Source organism: Mirounga leonina, unplaced genomic scaffold (assembly GCF_011800145.1).
Source record: "Mirounga leonina isolate KUSES-001 unplaced genomic scaffold, KU_Mleo_1.0 Mir_165, whole genome shotgun sequence".
Lineage (NCBI taxonomy): Eukaryota > Metazoa > Chordata > Mammalia > Carnivora > Phocidae > Mirounga > Mirounga leonina.
This window is the reverse complement of record NW_023270415.1, coordinates 46,339,155-46,352,432: the sequence shown is the minus strand read 5'-3', so window position 1 is coordinate 46,352,432 and position 13,278 is coordinate 46,339,155. Positions and strand designations below refer to the sequence as shown.

The window sequence follows — 13,278 nt, the reverse complement described above, 5'->3', positions numbered from 1 at the left end:
CTTGAATTCAAGACCTGGAGATCAAGCGCCGTATACTGCACCACTGAGTGGGACTGAGTCAGCCAGGTGCTCCTCTAACCTGATTTTTAATGGATATATTTTCCACTGTGTTTCATGAATGGTAAAGCTAGGATTTGAACCACAAGGACAGGGGGAATAGAGAAGCAGGAGTATTTCAGTGAAAATCAGTGGATGGTCACCTTAAGGCAAGCACTGAGTGTAAAAACACACTAATTAGTAAGTATGGGTTTCTATACAGTGTAATAACCAAAAGAGGCTTCATTATGAAAAGAATAAAAAGATCTTGTTATAGCAATAAATCCCCAGATTGGACCCAGTAGGATTATTAGAGCAAGACTCCAGTCTTCTTCGTCTGGTATCTGCTGCTCAAGTCCCCACCCAGCATAAAAACAGATGAAAGCCCAGATCAGTGTCAACAGAAACAATAGACAGTTTAGTAGTATTTTCCATTCCCTGGTATATTATGCCCTCACGTCTGACCAGTACTATTACTAAATAGGTGCAGTTTATTGAGAACTTAATAGGAGTCAAGATTTTTGCATACACCGTTTTCCACTATCATTAATCCTCATACCTAGTAGTATCGTCCCCACTTTATAAATAAGGCAACAAAGACACACGGAAAAAGCTAAAGACTGTCCTAGAGCACAGAGAGCTAGAAATCAGCATAACTGGTGTATGGGATTCAAGTGAAATGAACTGAAAGGCATACCTCTCTCCTCAAGACTGAAAGGTCCTTGAACAACTCTGATAGTCTCTAGAGGTAAGCCGAGGCCTGATCCTCAAAGACCTGTGAGTCCTGGCGCGTGTACTGTACTGCCTGTGGGACATTCCATCGGAGTTGTTCGGGAGGTGACTCCAAATGCAGCTCAGGGGAGTGGCCTTCTCTAGAGTCTGCAGTAGGTCCCAGTGGACTTGGGAGTTGCCAACATGAATAGGATCTTTGGAGTTTGGGTGTGGATGAGGTCACTCCCATCTTCCGGAGGATCCCTAAGAAATACTAACATGTGGGCGCCTGGGTGGCTCAGTCGGTTAAGCGTCTGCCTTCGGCTCAGGTCATGATCCCGGGGTCCTGGGATCGAGTCCCGCATCGGGCTCCCTGCTCCTTGGGAGCCTGCTTCTCCCTCTGCCTCTCTCTCTCTCTCTGTCTCTCATGAATAAATAAATAAAATCTTTAAAAAAAAAAAAAAAAAAGAAATACTAACATGTGAAGGATGATAATAAGAAAAATCTTTAGTGGAGATGGAGGAGTATCTAGAAATGAGAGAAAGCCCAGGAGGGAGTCCTGCCTCAGAAACCAAGAAGAAAGAGTATTTCAGGGAGGAAGGAGTCAAGAATAACAAATATCAAAAGAAGGGATGGCCAGCAGTATCAGCCGCCTAAAGCCTACCGACAACCATTAGATCTAAAGCCATGAGGACTCACTTCAGTAGCCTTCAGGAGTCTGGGTAGTTGGTAGATGCAAAAATCCTCAACAAAACACTAGCAAACCAAATCCAACAGCATAGTACAAGGATTATACACCATGACCAAGTGGGATTTATCTCAGGAAGTAGTTCAACAGTACAAAATCAATATACAACATACCACATTAATCGAATAAGGGGAAAAAAACCACATGATCATTACTGACATTGAATGGGCATTTGACAAAAGCCAACACCCTTTCATGATAAAAAACAGAAAACTATGACCAGAAGTGAAATTTCTCAAAATGATAAAGTACGTTTATGAAAAACTCAGTCAACATCATATCAACGGTAAAATTCTCAAAGTTTTCCCCTGAAGTTCAGAACAAGACAAGGATGCTGTCTTCACCACAGCTACTCAACATTATACTCAACATTATACATTATACAGCCTCATCATTAGGCAAGAAAAAATAGAATAAAAACCATCCATATTGGAAAGGAAAAAGTAAAACTATTAACAGATGATGTGATTATTATATTTTATATTATGTATATATGTGTGTGTGTGTGTGTTTATATTTGGAGGGTATATGTAATCCTAAAGAATACACACACACACATTACTACTACTAAGGCTAAAAAGCAAATTCAGCAGTTTCAGGGTACATGATACACTAGCAATGAACAATCTGAAAATTACAAAAACAATTCCATATAGTGTAGCAGCCAGATGAATAAAATATTTAGGAATATATTTAACCAAGAAGGTGAAAGACTTATACACCGAAAAATACAAATTACTGGAAGAAAACCAACAAATGGAAAGATATCTCTTGATCATACATAGGAAAACTTAATGTTAAGATATCCAAAGTGATCGGGGCGCCTGGGTGGCTCAGTTGGTTAAGCGACTGCCTTCGGCTCAGGTCATGATCCTGGAGTCCCGGGATCGAGTTCCGCATCGGACTCCCTGCTCGGCAGGGAGTCTGCTTCTCCCTCTGATCCTCCCCCTTTCTCATGCTCTCTCTCTCTGTCTCATTCTCTCTCTCAAATAAATAAATAAATAAATAAATAAATAAATAAATAAATAAATAAATAAATAAAAAAGATATCCAAAGTGATCTACAGATCTGACATAATCCCATCAGAATTCTACAGCCTTTTCTGCAGAAATGGAAAAGTTGATCCTCAAATTCATATGGAATTTCAACGGGTCCAGGGTAGTCAAAATGATCTTGAAAAAGAAGAACAAATCAAAGGACTTATACTTCTGATTTCTGAAACTTACCAAAAGCTTCAGTAATCAAAACAGTGTGGCACTGACATAAGAATAGACATCTAGGCCAATAGAATAGAACTGAGATTCTATAAACCCATACATCTATGGCCAGTTGATTCTTGACAAGGGTGTCAAGTCCATTCAATGGGGAAAGCATAGTCTAACAAATGGTGTTGGGACAATTGGATTTTTACGTGCTGAAGAAAAAGCTAAGCTGGACTCCCTTCCTACCTCAATTAATCAAAATAAGTCAGTGACCTAAATATAAGAACTAAAACTATAAAATTCTTAGAAGAGAACAAAGGGGTAAATCTACATGCCCTTGGATTTGGTGATGGATTTTTATGTAAGACACCGAAGGCACAGGAAACAAAAGAAAAAATAAATTGAACTTCATCAAAATTAAAAACTTTGTGTAAAAGGATATTATCAAGAAAGTAAAAACACAACCCACAGAACGGGAGAAATTATGTGCAAGCCATATATCTTACCTGCAAGGGTCTAGTATCCAGACTATACCCACCAAAAAGACAACCTAACTCTTAAATTAGGCTGCAAAGGACTTGAATAAGCATTCCTCCAAAGAAGATACACAAATAACAATAATAATATACACAGAAAAATGCTTAACATAGTAAGTCATTACAAAAATGCAAATCAAAACCATAAGGAGTTGCCACTTCACACACATTATAATGGCTATAATCAAAACGGCAAACCATAACAAGCATTTGCAAGAATGTGGAGGAATTAAAATCCTCATATATTGTTGGTGGGACTATAAAATGGTGTAGCCACTTTGGAAAACAGTCTGGCAGTTCCTCAAGAAGTTAAACAGGAGTTACCATATAATCCAGCATTCTACTCCTAGTTATAGACCCAAGAAAATTAAAAACATACGCACACACACAAAACTTGTACATGAATTTCATAGCCACATTATTCAGAAGAGCCAAAAAGTGGCAATAACCCAAATGTCCATCAACAGATGGATAGAGAAAATGTGGTATTATCCATGCAACGGAGTTTATTTGTCCATAAAAAGGAGTAAAGTACTGATACATGCTGCAACATGGATGAACCTTGAAAATATTATGCTAAGTGAAAGGAGCCAGACACAAAAGGCCACATGTTGTATGATTCCATTTATATGAGATATTCAGCATAGGCAAAGCCACAGAGACAGAAAGTAGATTAATGGTTGCCAGGGGAGGGAGATGGAAGTGACTGTTAATGGGTATGAGATTTCTTTTGTGATGATAAAAATGTGCCAGGATTAGACAGTGGTGATGGTTGTACAACCTTGTGAATATATTAAAATCCACTGAATTTGAAAAGGATGATTTTTATGATATATGGATCCTATCTCAATTAAAAAAAAAAAGAAGATGGTGGTGGGTATTGAGGAGGGCACATTCTGCATGGAGCACTGGGTGTTGTGCACAAACAATGAATCATGGAACACTTCATCTAAAACTAATGATGTAATGTATGGGGATTAACATAAGAATAAAAAAAAAAGAAAAAAAAAAGAAGAAGAAGAATGCTTATTTCACTTTACCCTTGACAACAAAGGATACTTTTCTTTCTTTTTTTTTTTTTTTTAATCCTCCATCTTGGCCAATTTGATGGGAGAGAAAAAGAATCTATTTTCTTTTTTGTTAGCAGTACAAAATTTGTTGATCATTTAATTTCTCCGTAAGTGATTAATTGTTCATATGCTTTGTTCATTTTGGTACTGGGCTCTTTTAACATTTTCCTACTGTTTTGGAAAAGCTCTTCATACCATAAGGTTGTCAACTCCTTGCCATTTTTCCTAGTTTGTCATTTACCTTTTAATTTTTTTATAGCATCTGACTGATAGTGGTTTTTCACTTATACACAGTCAACATCATTCACCTTTCTTTTCATGATTTTATCTATTGTTTTAACTCCTTGAAATCCCTACCCTTCCACCTTCCTGATCCCACCAATTCTAGGACAAGAGAAATAACTGTATTTTATTCTTCTGTTTGCAAGTTACTATTTAATTTTCTTATATTTCATTTTTAAGTAGGGAATAAGCAACAGCACGACAAAGGAGGCTAGATGGTTACTTTCCTCTGATTACTTCTCACAGACTCTGTAAGAAGACAGAATAAATACCAAAGTCTCTGACAGCTAGTCGTATGGTGATGGTCACGTCTAAATGCTCTCCACTAGCGAAGGAAAACACAAATAGATGGGGAGTTCCCAAGAAAGCCCAGGAACTCAAATCCTTGGGTCTAATCAGCCTGGCAAATAGGTGTTTCTTCAAACTAGTCCCTAGAAGGACAATTGTCAATGGTCTTGTCTCAGTACCTGATACAGAGCAGGTGATCAATAACTGTCAGCTATTAAATCAAATCCACTGGCTACGTTATACCTCAGTCGGGATGAACTGGGCCTGGCCAGTCCGAGTGGTGCTTACAGGTGAGCAGCATTATCAGCTGAGGTTACACAACAGTCAAAGCTGCATTTTCCCAGGGGCTTCAGGGCTCCCTGCATCATAGCCCATCATGACTAAGAGTTCTTTCTTGGAATGTGGTGGGATGCGGGAACATATGCAAGGATTCCATCCTGATGACCTCCCTCTGCTTTAACAGGATTTCCTAAAAGTGACTTGGATTTCTCCTGTCTTGTCCAAGGCTCCAGGACCTCTCTTTACATGTCCTCTGACAATGGAACTTGGTAGAGGTGAGCATAAGACAGTCCTATTGACTATTTCATCTTAAAAGGACTACAGTCCTATTGACTTTATTTTATCTTAAAAGGACTACTTCTGAGCTTCCAGCTATTTATCCCACCGAATCTTGATTTGCTTTCCTGAAAAAAGGGAACTAACTAGTCTTAAAATTTATATTCCTATCAAGACATTTTTATTTTCGGAATTTCACATATCTTTATGTATTCCCTAATCTACAAAATAATTATTGAGGGGCACAAATGACAAGATCAGAAATGGTTCTCTCAGGGGTACCTGGGTGGTTCAGTTGGTAGAGCCTCCGACTCTTGATTTTGCTCAGGTCATGATCTCAGGGTTGGGGGATAGAGCCCTGTGTTGGGCTCTGCACTGGGGGTGGAGCCTGCTTAAGATTCTCTCTCTCTCCCCCACTGCCCCTACCCCTACCCCAACCCTTCCTATGCGCCCCGCCCCCCCCACCCCCCCCATGCTCTCTCTCTCAAAAAAAAGAAATGGTTCTCTTAAAGCTCTGGCTGCTTGGAGATCTGAATGGGAACATTGTTTCTCTGTGGTTCTGATGTTATGGATAACCACCTAACTCAGAGAGAAACATCAATCTATTAAATGATTAATATTACACAACAATCTGGGGCACCTGGGTGGCTCAGTCGTTAAGCGTCTGCCTTCGGCTCAGGTCATGATCCCATTTAAGCTCTGCCCTCGGCTCAGGTCATGATCCCAGGGCTCCTGGGATCAAGCCCCGCATCGGGCTCCCTGCTCGGCGGGAAGCCTGCTTCTCCCTCTCCACTCCCCCTGCTTGTGTTCCCTCTCTCGCTGTGTCTCTGTCAAATAAATAAATAAAATCTTAAAAAAAAAAATTACACAACAATCTTGACTCACTTTTCTAATCACAGAATAGTAATTACTCACTGTTTAATGATTAGCCCTTTCCTGTTTATCTCTAGGTGGGAGGAGGGCCTTTTAGTATCTCCAATCCCTCCCCAGCTTTATTGAGACATAATTGACATATAACATTGTATACGTTTGAAGTATACAACGTGATTTGATATAGATATATATTGCAAAATTATTACCACAGTAAGGTTACTTAACACATCCATCACCTCACATAACCTTTTTTTTTTATAGTGAGAACATTTAAGATCTACTTTCTTAGCAACTTTCAAGTATATAATATCATATTGTTAACCATGCTGTACATTACCTCCCCCAAACTTACAGGTGGAAGTTTGTACTCTTTGACCAACTTATCCCAAAAACCTCCACCTCTGGCAACCACTGTTCTACTCTCTATTTCTACAAGTTTGGCTTTTTTTTAGATTCTACACATAAGTGAGATCACACAGTATTCATCTTTCTCTGTCTGACTTATTTCACTTAGCATAATGTCTTAAAGGTCCACCCGTGCTTTTGCTAATGGCAGATTTCCTTCTTTTTTGTGGCCTAGTAATATTCTAGTGTTTAAATGAGTGTGTGTCTCACATTTTCTTTATCCATTTATCTGCTGAAGGACACTTTAGGTTGTTATTGATGAAGGATAGTTGGAAGAAAGGAAGGCAGGGACAAGGGCCCTCCCCACCCCCCAAGAGGAAACCACCCTTGAAAGGATTTTACACCACCCTGGAAGGAGCCCTCTCCCACGTGATAGATAGATGACAAAAGCCTGATTGGATGACAGGTGTGGAGGGTTAATCAGATTAATACAGCCCACCAGCAAGCCTGTAAAAACCCCTAGACTTAGAAACTCTGGTGGCAACCCTCTCAGATCCCCTCCTTCTTCAGGAGCTTTGTACTATCTCTCAATAAACCTTGCTTTGCTGCCCACCGCTCTGTCTGGTCTATCTCTTCATACTTCAAAGTGGCATGACCAAGAACCACGGGCACTGAGGGAAAAGAAATACTGCAACATTACCATGTCTTGGCTACTGAGAATGCTGACATGAACATAGGGGTGCAGATATCTCTTTAAGATAGTGGTTTCATTTCTTTTGGACATATAACCAGAAATGGGATGGCTGGACCAGATTGTAGCTCTATTTTTAATCTTTGGAGGAACCTCTAGAGTGTTGTTCATAGTGGCTGCATTAGTTCACATTCCCACCAACAGTACACGGGGTCCCCTTTTCTCCACATCCTCACCAACACTTGTTATCTCTCGTCTCTTTGATGACAGCCATTCAAACACATTTGAGGTGATATCTCATTGTGGTTTTTTTTTTAGACTTAACTAACATTCTTTAATTTCCACATTTTCTTCAACCCCTTTTCTACACCCATGCTCTTCTATGTATGCTTTTCTGTTTATGTTTTATGATATTTCTTTTTTTTCCCTATTTTTTTTTTTGATGTAGTGTTCCATGATTCATTGTTTGTGTATAGCACCCAGTGCTCCATGCAGAACATGCCCTCTTTAATACCCATCACCAGGCTAACCCATCCGCCCACCCCCCTCCCCTCTAGAACCCTCAGTTTGTTTTTCAGAGTCCATCATCTCTCATGGTTCGTCTCCCCCTCCGATTCCCCCCCTTCATACTATCTTTTTTTTTTTTAACATATAATGTATTATTTGTTTCAGAGGTACAGGTCTGTGATTCATTGTGGTTTTGATTTGCGTTTTCCTGATGATTAGTGATGTGAGCATCTTTTTCCTATACCCATGGGCCATGTGAATGTCTTCTTTGGAAAAATGTCTATTCAGTTCCTATGCTCCTTTTTTTTAATCAAAAATTATCACATTAGTCTTTAACTCACTTGCTCTTCAGCATAGGTTCAGCTTCTGATAAGAGTTTTGGTACAACATCAGTAAGCACGAGGGAGATAAACACCAAATTACCTCTCTTTGACAAGGTAGCCTGGTGATGTTCAGTCTGGATTTTATAGAACCTGTACTTTCTTAGTTGGCATCCACTAACCACTTTTATGAGATAGACATTGGAGTCACACAGGTTTAGGGCCATGTCCTAGCCCTGTGATTTACAGCCCATGCAAATGTGGCAAATAACTAAACCTTTCTAGGCTTCCATTGCCTAATCTATAAAAGTGTGGGTTATAGCTCCCTTGAGGATTAAATAAAATAACCTAAATAAGCAACTTTTATAGTTCTTCAAATGTGCTAATCCTTCAAAAAAATAGTAATCTGAAAGGCAGTTCTGTCAAGATGGAATAAACACACTCTACCCATCTCTCCCCCTAAATATAACTAAAAACCTGAGACAGAATTGATGGAGTAGCCAAAGGAGGACACTGAAAAATAAATGGTAGCAGGCCAGCTGGGAAAAGGGCCTAGAACCTGAAAAGTCACCAGACCAGCAGTGAGCTTCTCATTTTTCTTTCCTCTGTCATCTCCTAACCTGGTTCAAAGGCTGTCCAAAATCCGGAGCTGGTGCCAAAATTTTGGTTTCTTTTTTGTTTGTTTTGTTTTTCCTTTCTGTCCGATCCCAACCCCCAGGCAATCCTACATCCGCTGCAGTGGCAGTAAGAGCCAACAGGTACGTAAGATTTTGAGGGAGAGGAACTCTTATCTCTGGTCAGAGAAATTGTGGTTCCAAGAATGTTCCCATTGCTGTTCTTCTCTGTCCTCTTGCTGCTCGGTCCTGGAGGCAGAGGGTCATGGGAAGTGTGTGGTAGAAAGGGGTAATTAAGTCTGCCTTTCTAACTAGAGGAATAGGAAGGAAAACCTCTGGGTGCCAGAAAGAGCAGGAAAGAATCACAGAGAAGGGGGAGCTCAAGAAAACAATTGCACATGACCTGGGCTCACATCATACATAATGTGATCCTAAACAGCATACTAAAAGTTTTGAGAAATGAATTATGGGGGAAGACCACTGCCCAGACAACGGCTGGTCACTGAGTGGTGTACAGGTGGGACAGATCCAAATAGCATTGCAAAGGTTCTGAAACTAAACTGACATTAGAACCATAGTCCACAGAAATCAGGCAGGAAAACTGTTACCCAAACCTAACCAGACTGATTAACTGCTTAAAAAAAATTCTCTGTAAGATTTAAATAAGACTGAAAATCGCAAATCATAATATTTAAAGTTGCTAGTATACAGTACAAAACTACTTAACAAACGAGGAAGAAAGAAAATCTCCACATTTGGCAAGGGAAAAGATGATTAAGTAATACCAAACCCCAGATAACATAGATGTGAATTCTCAAAGACTTTAAGTGACTATTATAACCATGCTCCAAGAAATAAAGGCAAACACTCCCGAAATGGAAAGATTTAAAAAGTTTGCAGAGAAGTGGAAGATCAAACAAACAAACAAACAAAACAAAACAAAAAACAACCAGAACTAAGATGAAATTTTAGAATGGAAAAACACAATAACCAAAATTTAAAATTCACCGAATGGGAGCAACAGTACATTTGGGATCAGGAATAAAAAAATCCGTGAACTTGAATATAGATCAATAGAAACTTTTCAATCTTAATAACAGAGAGAGTGAGAAAAAAAGAAGAAAGCCTCAAGGACTTGTGGGACAACACTAAGTGATCTAACAATTGTCGTAACAGTCCCTGTGGGAGAGGAGAAACTGTGTTCTCCCCCAACCCCAAAAATTTGAAGAATTTATGGCAGACCAATGGTTACCAAGGTTTGAGGTGAGGGAAGAATTTGGCCAAAAGGACAGCAAGAGTCTTTGGCATGATGGAATTGTTCTGTATCCTGTCACGTGATTTTATACACCTGTTAGATAGAACTGCATACCAAAAAAGTCCACTTTTACTATATGTAAATATTTAAATAATAATTTACAAATAGGATCAACTGATCTAGTTTATACTGTATCTTGTTCCAGGTAAGATATTAAATGATTTCCCTTAATTTTAAGATACTTGGCTTGATATCTTAAATATAAACCTGTAGAACAATATTTGCTGCCAGAATTTATTTAAAATCTGTCTGAAAGGTAAGTCTCAATCCTTGAAAAACTATTTACTTTAACTTCTCCCTTTTTCATCCTTTTAATGCCCTCTCTTCCTTTCCCATCTCCCTGGTGCTCCTACTGTTTCCTTTTCTCTCTTCCTCCCTTCTTTTTTGTCCCTTTGTCTTTACCCTGATATCACTAATGTTCTGTCTTGAGCTGTATATTTTACGTATTTATTTATATTCCTGTCACTAAAAAAATTAGAACTTTTACTTCTTTACTTTTTTAAGTTGAATGCACTGAATATTTTATATTTCTCTCTCAAAATTAAAATATTCTGTCAGATTGCTTACAAGTTAATTTTTGCCTATGAATAATTTTCAAAACTGTTACTTTCCCTTTGGTTGTTCAGGGGCTCTCAGAAAAGGGGTAAAGACACACTTCCCACCCTTGTTAAGGGAGTAGGCGCATCCTCCCCCTTAAAGCTGATGTAACTGTCATTGTTACATATTATGAAGATGAAGCTTTATCTAGTCTAGATTCTGTTAAAAAAATTATACCAGAAGTGAAATTATATCTATTTCTTTCACATATTTAAAAAAATTTTTGAGAGACTTATATAGCAATTTCCCAACAATGCATTCATCCCTGTGAAGTCAAAACATTTGGTTTAAAACCAAGTAGCTATATACAAAACAATCATCTTGGAGAGGGATTTAAGGCTAACCTACAAATTATCAATAATGTCAATATACCATGATAATCAGGAATTGAGTTGAACACTAGAGAAAGGTGCCAGGTTAAGAAGAAAAATGGGTTTAGGAGATTGTAGTAAGAAAAACATTAAGAAAAAACTTGGGGTGCCTGGGTGGCTCAGTTAAGTGTTTGACTCTTGATTCTGGCTCAGGGTCATGAGATGGAGCCCAACGTTGGGCTCAGCTGCTGGTCTTGATTCTCTCTCTCCCTCTCCCTCCGCCCCTCCCTCTGCCTCTCCCCTTCTCTAAAAAAAAGAAAAAAAAAAACTTGTTTATGGATTTACATGGTAGAGCTAGAAAAAGTTTGGTGGACTAAGAATTTTGGTAGAAATAGAAAATTTGAGCCAGCTCATCATATAAAAAGGGAGGTTTTTGCATAACCAAAAGAGGAAAGATGTCTTACTCTTATCTCCACTCCCGTCTTCCTGTGCTCTTCTGCTGTCCTTTCCACCTTCGTCCTCTGAGTTTTCTACTTCCTGGATAACCATCCTCTTTCCTTTGGCTTGAGTCTTAGATGCAGCTTCAGAATTTTTCAGATCTCTCTCAACCTCTGACAAGGTCTTCTGCAACATAATCACCATGTTAAAGAAAACGTTTTCCTTTAATTAAAAATATAACCATTCTGGGGGCGCCTGGGTGGCTCAGTTGGTTAAGCGACTGCCTTTGGCTCAGGTCATGATCCTGGAGTCCCGGGATCGAGTCCCACATCGGGCTCCCTGCTTGGCAGGGAGTCTGCTTCTCCCTCTGACCCTCCTCCTTCTCATGCTCTCTGTCTCTCATTCTCTCTCTCTCTCAAATAAATAAATAAAATCTTTAAAAAAAATAAAAAAAATATATAACCATTCTGTCAGGTAGGAATATGAAGATACTAAAAAGTGGATAAAGAGGGGCGCCTGGGTGGCTCAGTCCTTAAGTGTCTGCCTTCGGCTCAGGTCATGATCTCAGGGTCCTGGGATCGAGCCCTTCATCGGGCTCCCTGCTCGGTGGGAAGCCTGCTTCTCCCTGTCCCACACTCCCCCTGCTTGTGTTCCTTCTCTGTCAAATAAATAAATAAAATCTTAAAAAAAAAAAAAAGTGCATAAAGGTACATAGGACAACACTTTTTATGGTGATCTTGTTTTTCTTTTTCAAACAACTTCATTGCTTTGTCTGATTATAATCATACATGTCCATTAAAGCATAATGATCGTGAAAAGAAAGAAAGAAATAATCTGAAATCCTGCCACTCTGTAATAATGACATTCTGACATTCCTAGATACGTTTCTACGCATATGTACACACAGAGTGTTATACAAATAAAATCATATGACACATGTTTTTAATGTTGAAAGTTCTATGTTTTATGCCAATGAGAATGAAAAAAAAATATATCAAAACATTTTCCTTCCCCCCGATTGCCCATTTTTAACAGCTTACGGAGGTATAGTTGACAAAGTCACATGCTTAAAATGCACGTTGATAGGTTTTAACATAATAAATATATCCATCATTCCCAAAAGTTTCTTCCCATTTTTTTTTAAAAGATTTTATTTATCTATTTGAGAGAAAGCGCGTGAGAGAGGGAGCCCGACCAGGAGCTGGATCCCAGGAGCCCGGGGATCATGACCTAAGCCAAAGGTGGAGGCTTAACTAACTGAGCCACTCAGGCGCCCAGGATTGTGATTTTAATTTAAATTTCCCTAGTAACTAATGATCTTAAGCATCTTTCCAAATGTTTATTTTCCATTCACAGATCTCTTTTAGTGGAGTCTGACAGTCAAACATTTTGCTTATTTTTTATTTGCCTGTTTGTTTTCTTATTATTGGGTTTTAAGAGTTCTTTGCAGTTCTTACAGATCCTCATCAACTTACAATGGGGTTATGTCCTAACAACCCCATTTTAAGTTGAAAATGCATTTACAACACCTACCCTACCAAACATCATGCTTACTTAGCCTAGCCTCCCTTAATCGTGCTCAGAACGCTTATATTAGCTTATGGTTGGGCAAAATCCTCTAACACAAAGCCTATTCTATAATAAAGTGATGAATATCTCATGTAATTTATTGACTATTGTACTGAAAGTGAAAAACACAATGGTTGCATGGGCACAGAATGGTTATGACTATATTGGTTAACCCCTGTGAGCTCATGGCTGACTGGGATCCGTGGCTCACTGCCCCTTCCCAGCATATTGCTAGTCCAGAAAAAAATGAAAATTCAAAGTACAGTTTCT

General features: G+C 39.0%; 1 protein-coding gene across 1 annotated transcript in view; it reads right to left on the bottom strand.

The window, feature by feature from the left end:
• Positions 1 to 13,278, bottom strand: part of SPAG1 (sperm associated antigen 1) — a 69,735-nt gene that overhangs the window by 27,912 nt on the left and 28,545 nt on the right. The window contains exon 10 of the mRNA XM_035011638.1: positions 11,466 to 11,625. Within this exon, the coding sequence (XP_034867529.1) occupies positions 11,466 to 11,625 (160 nt within the window). The remainder of the gene's footprint in view (positions 1 to 11,465; positions 11,626 to 13,278) is intronic.